General features: G+C 34.6%; 1 protein-coding gene across 2 annotated transcripts in view; it reads right to left on the minus strand.

Annotated features, from left to right (window-relative positions):
* The window catches only part of LOC100966452 (probable C-mannosyltransferase DPY19L2), a 164,702-nt gene that overhangs the window by 50,165 nt on the left and 97,151 nt on the right, over positions 1-17,386 (minus strand). For both annotated transcript variants that reach the window (XM_003788579.2, XM_023512443.1), the window contains 2 exons: positions 8,130-8,189; positions 874-954 (listed from right to left, as the gene is read on the minus strand). In XM_003788579.2, coding sequence (XP_003788627.1) covers positions 874-954; positions 8,130-8,189 — 141 coding nt within the window. The remainder of the gene's footprint in view (positions 1-873; positions 955-8,129; positions 8,190-17,386) is intronic.

Here is a 17,386-nt window from a genome sequence, read left to right on the forward strand (position 1 = left end):
AAAAAAAGAAGTATCAGACACATCAGAGAACAAAAGCAACAAGTAAACCTAATGAACTACTATGCAAAGATAGCAATAAATGGGAAACAAATGCTTACATTTATAAATTATATTTGACATAAACATGTATTTATTGAATAGTGATAACTCCTGACCTTTTAGAGAGGGAGCACTAAATATAGTTTCATTATTTGACAGTGCCCTAATAAGGGTAATAGATAAAGTAAATTCCACAGTAGACTATTGAATAATACACTAATGCAGGCTTATTTCTAAACAGAAAGTGCTAGAAATCAAAAGTAAATTCATGCACTATTTTCTATTCTTTAAACTAGCTAGTTAAGTACGGAATTATACCTTGAAAAGGGCATTATTTATAACAGCCTTAAAACAAATGAAAACATCACATGACAGTTAAGTGTTCTACATAAATTTCTAGAAAATGAAAAGATGGAATAATAAAGGTCTTAAAAATATCAAATTACACCATAATTTTAGTCCATATTTATAAACAAATAAAACTATACTGAAGTCTAGAAAGAGTTCTTTATTTCAAAGCTCAGGATAGGAAGCTCATGTTAACAACTGCAATAAATGGATTATGTATATTTTACCTGAAATATCAACAAATAACTACTTAACAAATTGCTAAATTTTTCCCTATAATATTAAGCATTTGATGATATACTTTGTTCTTGCCAAGTCACAAAGATCATTGAACTATAGGACTCTATTTTAACTCTGGAAATAATCAGCTTAGGGATCTTAAAGAAGGCACTTGCCATCTACAAAATGAAAAGAATAGATGGTTTCTATGTTTTCATATAGCTACATATTTATAAAACTCTTATATTTTAACAACAAAGTACTTACATGGTCTGAAACACCTAAGATTTTAGATGTCAGATATTTCAAAATGATTGTTCCACACCACCAAGCACTACCTTGAATTAGCTGGAAAATAAAACAGAAGTCCAGTATTAAAAATTACACATTACTAAGATACAACATTCAGTTATACCCATAAAACATAGGAAAATTTTAATCATGTGAAATATATTACTGAGGGATGTACAGTGAGGTCTAAAAACAGGAATGTTCCTTTAGAAGACTTTTTTAGTTTTTATTTATTTATTTTTATTTCAAATTATTATGAAGTACAAATTTTTAGGTTATATTATCCTTCCTACTAACATGAAGTTCAAGTTGTAGAAGAGCCCTTCACCTAGGGGGTGTGCTGAACACCCTTACATTGCACAAAGTAGGTGAGATGCCCTCCTCTTCCTACCAGAAGCAACTCAAATGCCCATCAATCCATGAATAAATTACCAAACTGTAGAATATGTATACCCTAAAATACTTTTGAGCAATTAGAAAAGATGGAGACGAAACACATTTTCTTCTTACTAAAGTAGAATGGAAAAAATATATATACAATATACTCAACACTAACATGAAACCAATACATAATAAATCACATGCCCACATGAATAATAGAAACAAAATTTTAAAGACAAAGAATTGAAACTGCTATAAAATATATGACGAGACTAGAATTCTATACATCCTGAATCTAAAGAAAGTTTTTATAAGTTACTTCTTTTCTACAGGGAGAATGGGGAATGAAGACCTCATTGTTGGCAAAGGAAAGCACCCCCAGAAAAAAAGGAAAATTAAAAAATAAGCTGAGATTGCTTCTCAGCCTTTGGCTAAGATCAAGTGTAAAAAGTAATCAGAGTGAGTCAGAACAAAGAAAGGTCAGCTTACATTTAAGCTAGCCATTACTAGCATGCTTCCTTTCTTTCAGAAATTCTAGCCTGTTGGGGACACAGCTTACAAACACCCCTTGCTGGGTCTCTGAGCACTGAGGGAAAACGGTCATAGAAGAGGCTATGACAAGACCTAGAAAGATATTAACTGGGTCGTCTCCTGCCTAGTAAACAGGCAAAGCAGATACTCATTGTGGAGATTTGCATTTGCCTGGGGCAGAGATCAAAGGAGTAGCTTGAGCCCTGAGATATGGGCAGAAGAGCTTATATCCCTTATCAAAGAAGAAGATCCTCTGTGGTGGTGATGGGAGGAAAATTCCTCCCTCCCACCAATTCTTCATAGGAGATTAATGTGGGTGGTGTTTTACTAGTGGAGTTTAACACCTCCCTAGAAACCTGTGTGTGATCTCAAGAGGGAGGCTCTCCCAATACAAGGCTCAGATTTCAAGGGTACCCTTAAGGATGATAATAATAACAATAGAAGCTGATATGCTCAATCAGAGAAACTGCTGGCATCTTTGTTCTGTCCCTCATCTTACCCTCAGGGCAAATAGACTTCAAGAAAAGCAGAGTGGAGCAAACATTCAGTGCCATTGCTGAAATCCCACAAATGAGCAATGGACCCCTGAGCTCCCACTTGTAATTCTATTCTATGGCTCATGCCTCTTTCTTTACTGTTGTTTCTAACTCTATATTTCTTCACTCGGTCACTGCCAGTTTCCACAGGTCTTAGTGGACCCTGACCCCATGCAGGACCAATTTCTCTTAAGAAAAAAGAGCTATGTGTTTACTTCCAAGTATTATTTCTCAGGTAAAAATCCATTTTCCCAAATATTACATTAAAACGTTTGTCTACAACTCTTATTATAGACATGTCTGAACCCCTCCTCTTCAAGAAAAAAAAAATTAAATTAAAAAATGCAAGTGTTCCTTTTAAAAAGAGAAACATGAACTAAAAATGACAAAGAGACTCCTGATTATTGTTTATTTTTGGCTATCCTTAATTAAAAAAGGAAGAAACATGGACTTCTGGGTAGCCTGAGGATACTAATAGCAGCCTCCATTCATCCCTATCCACAGATCAACCAACAAATAGAACAATACAGATACAGAACAATACAACACATATACAGAAAACAGCTAACAGCACAAACTTCAATTATCTGTAAATAGAAAAGAACAAATGTGGTAGAGGTTAATGTTAAGTTCTTATCCTAAGCCTTTGAAGAGAATAAATGGAAATCCATAAAACTATACAGAAGAAAGAAGAGGAAAGTGACGGGCCTAAAAGTGATCTAAAATAATCTCAGAAAAATAAGAGTCCACATTCGGTGTGAAAAGAGCCCCTATAGATTGGTGAATGAAGTACAAAGTGGAAAACCACAAGAGTGTTCAGGATAAAAAGTATTAATGTAAGAAAGTATCACTTCTGGAAAGAAAAGAGAATAAAAAAGGAGAGCAACAAGGGAAAATTCAGTATCTGTCAAGGCAAACAGGAGCCATACCCTCCCCCCTCCAAAATCAAGACAACCAATCACTACTGCCATCACAAAAACAAAACAAAACAAAACAAAAAGGAAAAAAATATTCATTGAAGAAAAAATATGCTCATTGATACAAGAAGCTAAACTTGGAGTAGAAAACATCAACCCTGTCCTCAAAATAATCAGATTAAAGATGCCTACATATTCAAACAAAGATTCTATTAGAAAAAAATTGAGTCAAATACTGCAAGTAATGAAATCTGTACAACTGATCAATAAAATCTTACAAAGCAGAAGAAAACTATTATGCAGAATGAGAAGCTGAATTAAATATCCTCAAAAAAGTATTCAGAGATATAAAAAAGTAACTTAAATGAGAAATTCAAAACCTAAAAATAGAAATGAAAAAAAAACCAAAGAAAGAAAAAGTTTATTAAACACAGAAAAGAAATGGAAGAAAATGAGAATATTCAAAAAAATGAAAACTAAATCATGATGATTAAAGGAGATGAGATTTAGCTAAAAATTTAATGGTGACACTCAAGTAAAGACAGTAAAACAATCACAAAGAACAAAATTAAGATCAGAGAAGGACGTAAAAAGAATCAGAGAAAGCTGTAGAAATTTCAGGTAGGCAAATACTTATAAATGGAGTCCCTGTAAGACAAAAACAAAGCAGTGAATCAAAACTACTACTTAAATTATGATCTAAGAAAATGTTTCAGAAATAAAAGAAAACATGAATATATACCTGGAAAGTTGGAAAGCACCCATTAGGTCCTAGAAAAATTAATCTGATATAAACTAATTCATGACATATTCTATCTAATAAAGCTATTAAAAATGAAGGAATATGTCTCAGAACCTTCAGGCATAAAAGTCATGTAATTTACAAGAGCAAAAGAATTTGACTAGCATCAGACTTATAAAAAGAAACATACAAATCAAGATGACACTGTAGAAGCATTTTTTAAAAACTTAAGAAAGTGAGAACCAAGAACTTTACATCCAGCCAATTGGTCATTCAAGTATAAAGGTTATAGAAGAACACTTTGAATATGCTGTAACTGAGGAAATATTAAGTGTCCTAAGTGTAAAAAATAATAAAAACTAAGAGAATCATGTGCAAAAACAACATGATATAATAAAATATAAATAAAATTTATAATAAAGATTTTCAAATCATCTTATCAAACAAAGCAAAACTCTAACTATCCTCTATAGTAGAGAGAAACTAAAAGAGATTCAGGAAGGTGAAAAACAACATGGTGGCACTAGTTTACCAGGCAAATTAGATTCCCATATTAGAAATTAAGGAAGACACTTAAAACAATGAGCAAAAGAAAATTCATGGCCTCAAAAACTTACATTAATAAAAATGAAGTAAAAATAAATGAATTAAGTCCTTAACAAAAATTTACATAAAGAGTAACAAGACAAAATAAAACAAAAAGAGCAGAAGAAAGGAAATATACAAAAGAAGAACAGTCTCTTATATTTACAGTATATGTATCTATTTTGTTGGGTTTTTCAATTTCTTCATTTATTTCATTATTTTCTGTCTGCTTTCCAGATTTTTTTTCATTATCTTCAGTTTGCATAAGTTAAATTATGATGTATGAATGCATCGGTTCGTTGTGTTTGTCCTACTTGGGAATGGCTCAGTTTCTTGACCTTGAAGTTTTATGTCTTTTGCCACATTTGTTAAATTTTAGCTATTTCTTCTTCAACTATTTTTTAGCCCCACTCTCTTTTTCCATTCCCCTGGAAATGTTGATGATATTGCTGCAAGCACTCCCAGCCCGTTTCCCCGCCCTCTCTCCCAGCCTGTTCCCATGCCCCCCAGAGTTAAAGCACGAGAAGTCCCAAGTTTCACAAACCCGCCCCCCAAGTTCTCAGTGGATGCACAATGGTGGAAATCCACCAAGGCTGTATTAATCATGGTTACATAACTATAACCATTATGATTCTAAGATATATTCATTATCAACCAAGTCAACCAAGGCTGTATTAATCATTGTTACATAATTGAAACCATTACTGTATCCATGACTACCCAAGCTGTAACCCCCCCTACAACCAGCCACCTTTTGCTTCTGTAGTATGCTTGCACAAAAATTATATAAGGCAACTTGCCCTCTACTGGGATGGACTGTCTGTCTCAGGGCAACAGTCCCCTGCGCAGCTTCAATAAATTTCCAATTGAATTGCACATAAGGGGTGTCCAAGTCTATACTTTCAGGTTGCAGGAGTACAACAATATTTAATATTTTTTTTATGGCCCCACAGGTCCCTAAGGCTCTTTCTTTTTTTCCCCCCAGTCTATTTTCTATTTAGATAGGGTAATTTCTATTGTTCTGTCTTCAACTACACTGATTGCTTTCTCTGTCATATTCACTCTGCTATCAAGCCTATTTACTGAGTTTTTATTCCAGCTATTATATTTTTCAATTCTATGATATCCAAGTTGTTTCATTTTTTAAGATTTCTATTTTGTGTGAGATTTTATAATCTTTTCATTTGCTTTCAGAGTACTTAAAATTTCTCACTGAAGTATTTTTATGATGACTGCTTTAAAACCCTTCTCAAATAATCCTAATATCCTATTAATCTCACTGACATCTGTTGATTCTCTTTTTTCATTCAAGTTGTTCTTTTCTTTGTTCACATGATGATAAATAGTTTTTCTACTGTTCTGCACATTTTGGATATTATGTGGGAGACCATAGATCATATTTTAATATTCCACTTTGGTATACAGTCCTATTATTTAAGCTTAGTAGGTAAGGGCTAGCCTAATTTTGTTTGTCATAGTTATTCTAACAATATAGTTTTCAGTGCTATTCTGACAGCTTAATTCGCCTGGTGTCCTAGTGCTCTATCTCAGCACTTGTACTGCCCATAGGAGAAAAACACACTTTCCAAGTTCTGTTGCTACTAGGTGACAGGTGAATGATGCAAGGCTTGTGGGATGGTGGTGGGTGTGCTGGGAAGAGAGCTCTTTTCTGGCCTGACTAGTGTGGGCAGGGCTCTTGCTGGATGCCTGCTGGAGCCACTTACATGGTTAGTCTCCCAGACAGAGGACAGTAGATGGAGACCCACAAGATGGAGGGTATTTTCCTGGACCCATTATGCAAGTTTCAGGAGATGGAAGCCTATTATTATTTTCTTTGAGTTCTAGGATATCCAGACAGCCTATCTTCTATAGCATTGGACTAGGGTCAAAGCAATGGCTATAAAATCATGATTTCAAATATATACACATTTGCATGCATATATATATACGGTGAAAGGTGCTAGAAGCAAGGACATACTGGTAGCAATGAGTATACCTACTACTTAGGTCTTAGTTCCTAAATATTCTTCTCCACTAAAGGGAATATTACAATTAGATTTGATTAATCATAAATGATATCTTTCTTTGCATTATTTTACTGCCATTTAATTAAAAATGGTAAGAATTTCTTTTTTAAACTTTATGACAGAGTAAGATATGAATATAATTTTTATTCCATTAGGCACGAAAGAATTATTTGGAATAGTAAAACAGATTTTTTTCCTTTTTTATTGTTTTCTATAAAAAGAGATATAAAAAGCCAGAATACCTTTGGGGTTATTTGTTTGTTTATATGACTACCATGATTTGTCTCTATGACATAAATCTTCAGTTTCAAAATACAAATATATCCTGAACATTGGTTAAATCTCAACTTTTTCCTTCTTTAGACTTTTTTGTTTCTTTGATATTCTTTAAAGCATATTTATATCTTATTCATTCTAGTCTACTACTGAAAAATGTAGAAAACAGAATTTAAGATAATAAATTTTCATTTGCATATACTTTGTCAGAATTCTCCTAATGTCCATGGACACTGTTCTATTTATGGTCATTTTTCAATAGTTTATAATTGAAAATTTGCCTTTTTTGAAGTTGAGTTACTAAAGTGTCCAAATTTTTTGAAGTAAAAAAATTATATATTAGAAGTGTCAGGCCATCCAACAACTTAGTGGATAAATCTTTCTGTAATTTCATCACCAAGTATGGGAGAATGCCTCAAGCAAGAAGTTTCTTGTAACTCATTCTATTTTTTTTTTTTTTTTGTATTCTGAACATAAATCTACCTCCTGATTTTATCACAACTTTCTCAGGTTTATCCTCTCAATATATAATATGTAAACATATAGCTATTCAACATATAGTTATTCAATATAGCAAGCTATTTTTTTTAATCAAAGACCCATAGATAAAGAATGAATATCATTTGTCTGAAATTTAAAAATCAAGAGAATTTGAAGTTGCAGGGCCTACCTAATAACTTGTTTTAATAGGAAACAAAATACACAATGATAGAGGTAATGTGACCTATTTTCTGCATCTTTGAGAAAAAGCCCAACAAAGATTAGGTTGATGCTCAGTTGAAATGAGAAGGGGCTGGGAGATTGTTGGAAAATATTAAAAGGACAAAAATAGTAAGAGTCTAAAGTTGGAAGGAGAGGGGAAAAAATGATGGATATGTGCAGATGAAATAAAGGGGAAAGCTAGAGAATAACTATGAACTGAGTTATTTTGAGGAGAAGGTTAAACAAGATAAAAGAGAGAAAACGAAGATAAAAAGACAGGAATTTACAAAACAAGACTATATGGATGTAGTAGAATGAAAAGTAAAGGAAAAAGGGCCTGAGAGTAGTGCTGAGTAAGTGAACTAATTTCTTGAAAATTATACCCTTTGCTAAGGCATGTTTCCTACCTTAGCTACAAGCTATTGCAGTAACTACTTATTAACTATAAATTAGAGTTTCAGAGCATATTATCTGTATTCACTTTACAGAAAAAAATAGAATTTAAAGAAATTGTGTTGAAAACATTGAAACTTACCCAAAAGTTGAGTTCAGATAATCCCATCTTATGAATTTTATTTCTCTTTAGAATTATCACCTAAAAAGGAAATAATACATACTATAATAATTACATAGAATTAGCATTTTTATTTTATATGAATGATACATTTCAAAAATTAAACAGCTACCACCTTTCCTCTAGGCTATCACCAGCAATTTTCCTCCTTAATTGTAGAGTTTTCAAATTTTGAATTAGGTGCATTTCCTTGAGGTTAGAGCTAAATGCTTTGTTGTGCCAAAAGTTGGCTCTTTGAACAAGTCAATTTCTCACTAAGGGTAACTCCTCGATAAAGGTTGATGGTATGTGAGTAGAGGATTCACACAGTTTATATGTGAACTACTCAGCAAAAATAATGAATTAGACTAACATGAAAATCCTTCCTTTCTAAACTACCAAATGAAACATTTTAAAATGATTCAGGGGCTCTTTTACAACTGGAACTTTACCTTGGAAGTGAGAACAATGTAACCTAAAATTTTGGACCATCATATTATTTGTAATAAAAATAAATAAATCCAAAAATAGTCTATTAATAAACTTATATAAAGAAGGAACTTCTCTGGTGCCAGAACAAAGAAAGTCATTTTAAAAACTAAAATATTAATTAGGAGAGGACATATGCCATCTTTAAGGATACCTATAGAATAAAGTTACAACTGTGAGCTTGTACCATAAAAGGAAGGTAGCAGGAATTTCCTTGGGTCAATGAAAAGTAGGGAATTGGAACTGAGACTCATGTATAATGCTGGAGTCTTCAAAAACTATTTGCTTACTGCTATGGCCTAAATGATTTTATTCCTGTTACATTCCTATATTTAATGTCAAATCACTAATGTGATGTTATGTGGATATTAGACCTTTGGAAGGTAATCAAGTCATGAGAGTGGAACCTTCATGAATGGGATTCATGTCCTCATAAGAAGAGACACTGGAGAGCAGATCTGGCCCCACCATGTGAGGAGACAACAAAAAGTCTTCTGTCTGGGGAGCAGAGCAAGATGGTGGACCAGAAGGATGATTCAGTTAAGCTCTCCTAGAACGACCGGGAAAAAGAGACAATCCAGCCATACCTGGTGTGGGGACCTTACTGAGAGTCATAGCTCAGAGAGTACAGTAAGGAGATGGTGAAGTGGATACAGCATATGATCCAGAGCTCAGCAGTGGTAATATCATGAATTAGGCAAGTGATTACGATACCACCAGCTGGGATGGGTTCCCCCCAACCCCCACAGAGGCCTAGGATGGGAGCAAGACGCTTTGGAGTTTTCAGCTGTTGGGGAAGCTGCATGTTGAGTAGAAAGCTTAGAAGAGTGGGCAGACTCAAACAATAGACAGAAACCAGGTTTGAATGCCAGTTAGGAGTGGATTTGCCACAGGTCTGATGATTGGCAAGACACCCATACTGAGAAGGTCTCAGTGACCAATGGGGCTGCCATTGTGGGAAGGTTGTCAGAAGGTGTTAGCAGAGGCCTAAACCACAGCCATCTTAATTCTGCCTGCCAGGATCAGAACCCTACTCTTGGGACAGGCTGAGGGACTCCCACATAGAATGAAAACTGGTATCAGGGGGCACTATGAGACCTGCTCTGAAAGGATTTTTGTGAACTTTAAGATCCCAGCACTGCAGGGTCTGAATGCTAAGGAAAAAAATCAGGCAATCATAGAAGGCAACTAAGTTTGTATCTAAGTTTCAAAGTTTAGAACTAAGGATCATAGAGTTTGCTGGCTATGCTCTCTGTCTCTAAAAAACCATAGCACCACCTGGTGTCCCAGTGATATACTGCAACATATCGTCATCAATAGCCAGGATTTCTGTTTGAAACAAAGGAAGCAGTGAGAAGGAAAAAGGACAAGGAGATGAACAAGAATAAAGAACACATGAAGAAAAACCAACAGAAAAATCCAGGCAACATGAAAAACCAAAACAGAGGAACTCCCCCAAGGGAATATGAGGCAGCTACTGCAAAAGACTCCACCTATAAAGAATTCATGAACTAGACAGAAAGAGAATTTTAAATATGGGTGACAAAGACAATAAAAGGAATGAATGAGAAAATGGAAAGACAGAACCAAAAGTCAGACAAGAAATATGTAGAATATAGAAAGGACATGGTGGAGATTAAGAAAATGAAGGAGGCAAACAGAGAATATAAAGCTACAGTAGAAAGTATCAAAAAGAGGTTAAACCCTGGAGAAGATAGGACCTCAGAGCTACAGAATAAGTTTTCATGTTAAGTGAGGTAGTTAAAGAGGCAGAAAAGATGAGAGAGAAAGCAGAACAGGTGCTTAGAGAACTATGAGACTCCATGAAGGGTCCAAACATATGAATGATATGGATTCCTGAAGAAGATTGTCCCAAATGAATGGAAGCCCTACCAGAGACTATCATAAATGAAAATTTCCCAAGTTTTACTAAAGACCCTAACACACTCCTTTGAGATGTCATCTCAACTCTAACAGAGATTCCCCAAGACACATTGTAATGAACCTGTCCAAAGTTAAGACAAAAGAGAAAATTCTGCAAGCAGCCAGGAGTAAGCACCAAATGACCTACAGGGAAAGAGCCATTAAATTGACAGCAGACTTTTCAAATGAAATCATCCAAGCCAGAAGAGCATGGTCATTTACCTTCAAAATCTTAAACAAAATAATTTTCAGCCCAGAATTCTGTATCCTACTAAACTAAGCTTCAAAATTTATGGAGAAATCAAATATTTTGTGATATACAAACACTGAGGAAATTTGCCACAAAAAGACCAGTCTACAGGAAATATTTACACCTATTCTCAACACTGAACATGACAATGGACCACCACCAAAGTAAACACTCAGAAGCTAACTGTCAAAACTTAGCTTCCACAATAGCACAAAGGATAAAACTACACAACAGACTTTCACAAAACAAGATAAACAGAATTCCACTCCACATATCTATTCTCTTAATAATGTCAATGGATTGAATTCCCTACTGAAGAGGCGCAGGCCAGCTGAGTGGATAAAAAAACAAAAACTATCCACATGCTATCCCCAGGAAATCCACCTAGCCTTGAATGATAAATCAAGACTCAGAGTTAAGGGATGGAGAAGAGCATTTCAAGCAAATGGAAATCAGAAAAAAGAAGGAGTTGCAATTTTATTTTCAGATACAAGCAGATTTAAAGCAACTAAAGTTAAGAAAAGTAAGGATGGACATTACATACTGGTCAAGGGAACAATACAAAAAGACATTTCAATTTTAAATACTTGTGGACTCAACTTAAATGCTCTCAGATTTATGAAACAGACCTTGAGGGGCCTGAGCAATGTGATACCCCATAACACCATAATAGTCAGGAAGTTTAACACTTCTCTGACAGAACTAGACAGATCCTCTAAACAGAAACTAAACAAAGATACAGACTTAAACAAAGACTTAAATGTGACCCTAGAGGATATGGGATTAATAGACATAACACAGAACACACCATCCCAAGGCTAAGGAACATAAGGCAAATGATTGTGTCAGTACATGGTATGTACTCCAAAATAGACCACTTCCTAGGATACAAATCAAAACTCAACAAAATCGAAAGAATTAAATTATACCTTGTGTCTTCTGAAATTATACCTTTAGACCACAATGCAATAAAAATGAAACTGAACAAAAACCTTCACCCCAATGCAAATACTTGGAAATTAAACAACCTGATGCAGAGTGATAAGTTTGATTCAGGAAGAGACAAAAGTAGAAATTGTTAAGGTCTTCCAATATCACAACAATGAAGATACAAGTTCCCAAAACCTGTGATATAGAAAAAGCAGTCTTAAGATGGAAATTTATTATATTAGATTCTTACATTCAAAAAACAGAAAGAGAGCGCATGAACAAACTCATGAATGATCTTATAGAATTAGAAAAAGAACAATCTAATCTCAAACCCAACAGAACAGTTGTTCTCAACCTGTGGGTTGTGACCTTTTTGGGGATCGAACAACCCTTTCACAGATGTCGTCTAAATACATCCTGCATATCAGATATTTACATTACAGTTAATAACAGTACCAAAATTACAGTTATGAAGTAGTAATGAAAATAATTTTATGGTTGGGGGTCACCACAACATGAGGAACTGTATTAGGAAGGTTGAGAACCACTGCAGCAGAAAAAAAGAAATAACCAAAATTAAATCAGAGATTAATGAAATTGAAAATAAAAGAATTGTTCAGGAAATTAACAAAACAAAAAGTTGGCCTTTTGAAAAAAATAAATAAAATCAATATACCTTTTGCCAGATTAACTAGAAAAAGAAAAGTAAAATCTCTAATAACCTCAATCAGAAATGATAATGGGTAAATAACAACAGATGCCACAGAGATACAAGAGATCATCTCTGAGTAACACAAGAATCTCTAACCCCTGAAATTTGACAATATGGAGGAAATGGATCAATACCTAGAATTGCACCCTCTCCCTAGACTTAACCAAGAAGAAATAGATCTCTTGACTGAGATCTAGATCTAGACTGAGATCTAAGATCTAGACTATTTCAAGAACTGAGATTGAAGAAACAATAAAAAATCTCCCAACAAAAAAATGCTTTGGTCTAGATAGCTTCACACCAGAATGATATCAAACCTTCAAAGACAAGCTTATACTGTACTGCAGAAATTATTCCAGAACACTGAGGAGGAAGGAATCTTCCCCATCATGGTCTATGAAGCAAACATTATCCTAATAACAAAACCAGGAAAAGACCCAACTAAAAAGTAAAATTTCAGACCAATATCATTCATGAATATAGTTGTAAAAATACTCAATAAAACCTTACCCAACAGATTACAGCAAAACCAGCATGTGTATTCTCCATCTCCTAACACAATACTTCCACCTGGTGTCCAGAGAATATATTGCTATATGTATATTTTTGTTGTTCTTTTTTATTTTTATTTACTAATTTTTCCCTATTTTTGTTTTTGTAGTTTTTTGTTGTTGTTTGGTTGTATTTTTTTTAATTTTTACTTTCTTCAAAAGAAAGGGATTCTCCATTTCTACTATGGTTTTGCAGCCCCTTTTAATCTTTCATTCTTTTTATTTATCTCCTTGTTTCTCTTTTGGAAGTAAGTTTTCTGCTTTTCTCATCTTTCCTACATAAAACAACAACTAACATATCCCTTTTTTTCTTCTTACAAAAGTTTATATGTAATTTTCCTTTTATGTTGTTCTTATTTTTTTCTTTTCTCTGATCTGCTTTTTCCGTTTTGTATTTGCTTATAGGTCAGAGTCTCACAATGAGGCCTGGGATGGGGTATTTATTGGTACTGGTCTGGTTAAAAGAGGACCTGGTCTAAGGCATCCTTCTAGCTTTGGCCTTTGGGAAGACGGTATTGGGTAGGCCCCTACTGTGAACAACTAATGATTTTTTTTCTATATTTAGTGGAGACAGGGTCTTATTTTTGGACAGGCTAGGAAGGAGCTCCTGTCTTTGAGGAACCCACCAAACCCAGCCCCCAGAGTCCTGGAATTGCAGGTGTGGGTCAAAGCAACCTACTGAACACCACCATTTCTCCTGGCTCTCTCTTTCACTCTTTCTGTCCTTCTTTTCTCCTTTTATTCATGTTTTTCCTTTCACCCCCACTTCTTTCCTTTATCTTTTTCTTTTTTTCCTCCCTTCTCAGTCTTCCCTTCTCTTTCAATTAGCCTTATACCAAAAGGCTACTTGAATGCCTAAGCACAGAGACAAGGTAATTTAAAGTTAAGATTTTAGTGAGAAAGAGTAGAAGATATAAGTAAATAAGAAGAAGACAAATGAGAAGGAATTAAGAGAAAAATTCTGGCAACATGAAAAACCAGAACAGAGCAATGGATCATGAGGTAGCTACTACAGAGGGTTCTACTTATAAGAAAATAATGGAAATGACAGAAAGAGAATTTAAAATATGGATAGCAAAAATAATGAAGAGAATTGATGAGAAGGTGGAAAATAGTCTAAAGGAAATCCCAGAACAGAATCAAATAATGGAAGAAAGATATGAAGAATATAGAAATGATATAGCAGAGCTTAAGGGATTGAAGGAGTCAATTGGGAACTTAGAGATGCGGTACAAAGGATTAAGAACAGACTAACATGGAGAAGAAAGAATCTCAGATCTAGAGGATAAAGCTCTTGAGCTATCCTAGGCAGTTAAAGAGGCAGAAGAGAGAGAAAGCACAGTGCTCACTCAGAGAATTATGGAACTTCATGAAGCATTCAAACATATGAATTAAAGGCATTCTTGGAGGGGAAGAAAAACATCCCAAAGAAATGGAATTCCCACTGGAGGATTTCATTAATAAAAATTTCCCAAGTATCATCACAGACTCCAACATACTCCTTTTAGAGGGATATTGAACTGCAGGTCATGTCAACAGAAACACAGGATCTCTAAGACACATTGTGTTGAACCTATCCAAATCAAGATTAAGGAGAAAATTATTCAAGCAACCAGAAGTGCCAATTGACACAGAGGGGCTGATACATCAAACTGACAGTAGACTTTTCAGCTGAAACTTTCCAAACCAAAAGAGAATGGTTATCTACCTTTAATCTTCTTAAACAAAATAATTTTCAGCCCTGAATTCTATATCCTGCTAAACTAAGCTTCAAAATTGATGGAAAATCAAATCTTTTACTGATATGCAAATTTAGAGGAAATTCTTAACAACAAGACCAGGTTTACAGGACATATATAGACCTATTCTCCAGCAAAGTAATACTCAGAAGCTAAAGGAATAAATGTAGCCTCCACAGTAGCACAAAAGATAAAACCAAGCAACAGACTTTCACAAAATAAGATGAATAGAACTCCATCACATTTATCAATTCTATCAACAAATGTAAATGGCTTGAATTCCCCACTGAAGAGCCACAGTCTGGTTGACTGGATTAAAGAAAAAAAAAAAAAAAAAAGCACAGGCTGGGCCTGTAGCTCAGTTAGCAGGGCACTAGACACATACACCTAGGGTGGCGGGTTTGAAGCCAGCCCAGGCCTGCTAAGCAACAATGACCAAAAAATAGCTAGGTGCTGTGGCAGGTGCCTATAGTCCCAGATACTTGGGAAGCTGAGGCAAGAGAGTTGTGTAAGCCCAAGAGTTTGAGGTTGCTGTGAGATGTGATGCCACAGCATTCTACTCAGGGTGACAGCTTGAGGCTCTGTCTCAAAAACAAACAACAAACAACAAACAAACAAGCAAAACACAAGTCATCTATATACCATCTCCAAGAAGCACACATAACTTTGAAGGGCAAAAGGAGACTTAAGATGAAGGGCTGGAAAACAGTATTCAGGCAAATGGAAATCAGAAGAAAGGAGGATTACAATCGTATTTTCAGGTATCAGTGGATTTAAAGCAACTAAAATTAAGAAGGATAAAGATGGCCATTTCATACTGGTCAAGGGAACAACAAGAGGATATTTCAATTCTAAATATTCATGCACCCAACTTAAAAACTCCCAGATTTATGAAACAGACCTTAAATGGTCTTAGCAGTAGATATCCTATAGCACCATAATAGCTAAGGATTTTAACTCCCCTCTGACAGAAATGGATGACCCTCTAAACAGAAACTAAACAAAGATACAAGGGACCTGAATGTGACCCTAGAACAAAAGGGATTAATAGACATATACAGAACACACTATCCCAAAGCTGAGGAATATACATTTTTCTTGTCAGCCCATGGAACATACTCCAAAATAGACCATATCCTAGGACACAAATAAAACCTCAACAAAATAAAAGGAATTGAAATTTTATCTTTTATCTTCTCAGATTACAAGGTAATAAAGGTAGAACTCAACTCCAACAGAAATTTTCATCCCCACACAAAGGCATGGAAACTAAACAACCTTATGCTGAATGATGTTGAGTCAAGGAGGAGCTAAAGGAAAAAACTGTTAAATTCCTTGAACATAATAACAATGAAGTTACAAGCTACTAAAACCTGTGGGATATTGCAAAAAAAAGCAGTCTTACGAGGGAAATTTATCTCATTATATGACTACATCCAAAAAACAGAAAAAGAGCACATTAACAACCTAATGAATCATCTTAAAGAAATGGAAAAGGAAGAACAATCCAATCCCAAAGCTAGCAGAAGAAAATAATCAAAATTAAATCAGAAATAAATTAAATTAAAAACAAAAGAATCATTCAAAACAAAAAGTTGGTTCTTCAAAAAGATAAACAATATCAATAACCTTTTGGCCAGATTAACTAGAAAAAGAAAAGTAAAATTTCCAATAACCTCTATCAGAAAAGGAAAAAATGTTGAAATAACAACAGATTCTATGGAGTTACAAGATATTATCTCTAACTACTACAAGAAACTCTATGCCCAGAAATTTGACAACATGGAAGAAATGGACCAATGCCTGGAATTACACTCTCTCACTGGACTAACCAGGAAGAAACAAATCTCTTGAACACATCAATATCAAACACCGAAATTAAAGAAACAATTAAAAAGCTTCCAACAAATGAAAGCCCTGGATCAGACAGCTTTCATACCAGAATTCGTTCAAATATTCAAAGAAGATCTAGTACCCATACTTCAGAACCTATTCCAAAACATTGAGAAGGAAGGAACCTTCCCCCAACAGATTTGATGGGGCAAACATCATCATGATACCAAATTCAGGAAAAGACTCTACAAAATATGATTAATATAGGCCAATTTCACAAATGAATATTGATGTAAAAATAATCAATAAAATCTTAGCCAATAGATTACAGCTACACATTAAAATAATTACACATCACGAATAAGTAGGCTTCATCCAAGGGATGGTTTAACATCTACAAGTCCATAAATGTAAGTCATCATATCAACAGAAGCAAAAACAAAGATAACAAATGCTTCTGACAAAATTCATATGACAAAGCATTTGACAAAATTCAGCATCCTTTCTAACAGGATCACTTAAGAAAATAGGCATAGGTGGCACATTTCTTAAACTGACTGAGCCATCTACAACAAACTCACAGCTAATATCATACTGAATGGAGTAAAACTAAAAGCTTTTCCATGTAGAACTGGAAGACAAGGTTGTCCTCTATCACCATTACTATTCAACATAGTGCTTTAAGTTCTAGCCAATAAAAGCAGGCAAGAGAAGGATATTAAGGGCATCAAAATGGGGGAAGAGGGGGGATTCTGGGAAGATGGCCGACTGGTAGCAACCCTGGTCAGAGGCTCCTGAACAAAGGAAGAAAA

This window comes from Otolemur garnettii, unplaced genomic scaffold (assembly GCF_000181295.1).
Source record: "Otolemur garnettii isolate 467f Iridium unplaced genomic scaffold, OtoGar3 scaffold00028, whole genome shotgun sequence".
Lineage (NCBI taxonomy): Eukaryota > Metazoa > Chordata > Mammalia > Primates > Galagidae > Otolemur > Otolemur garnettii.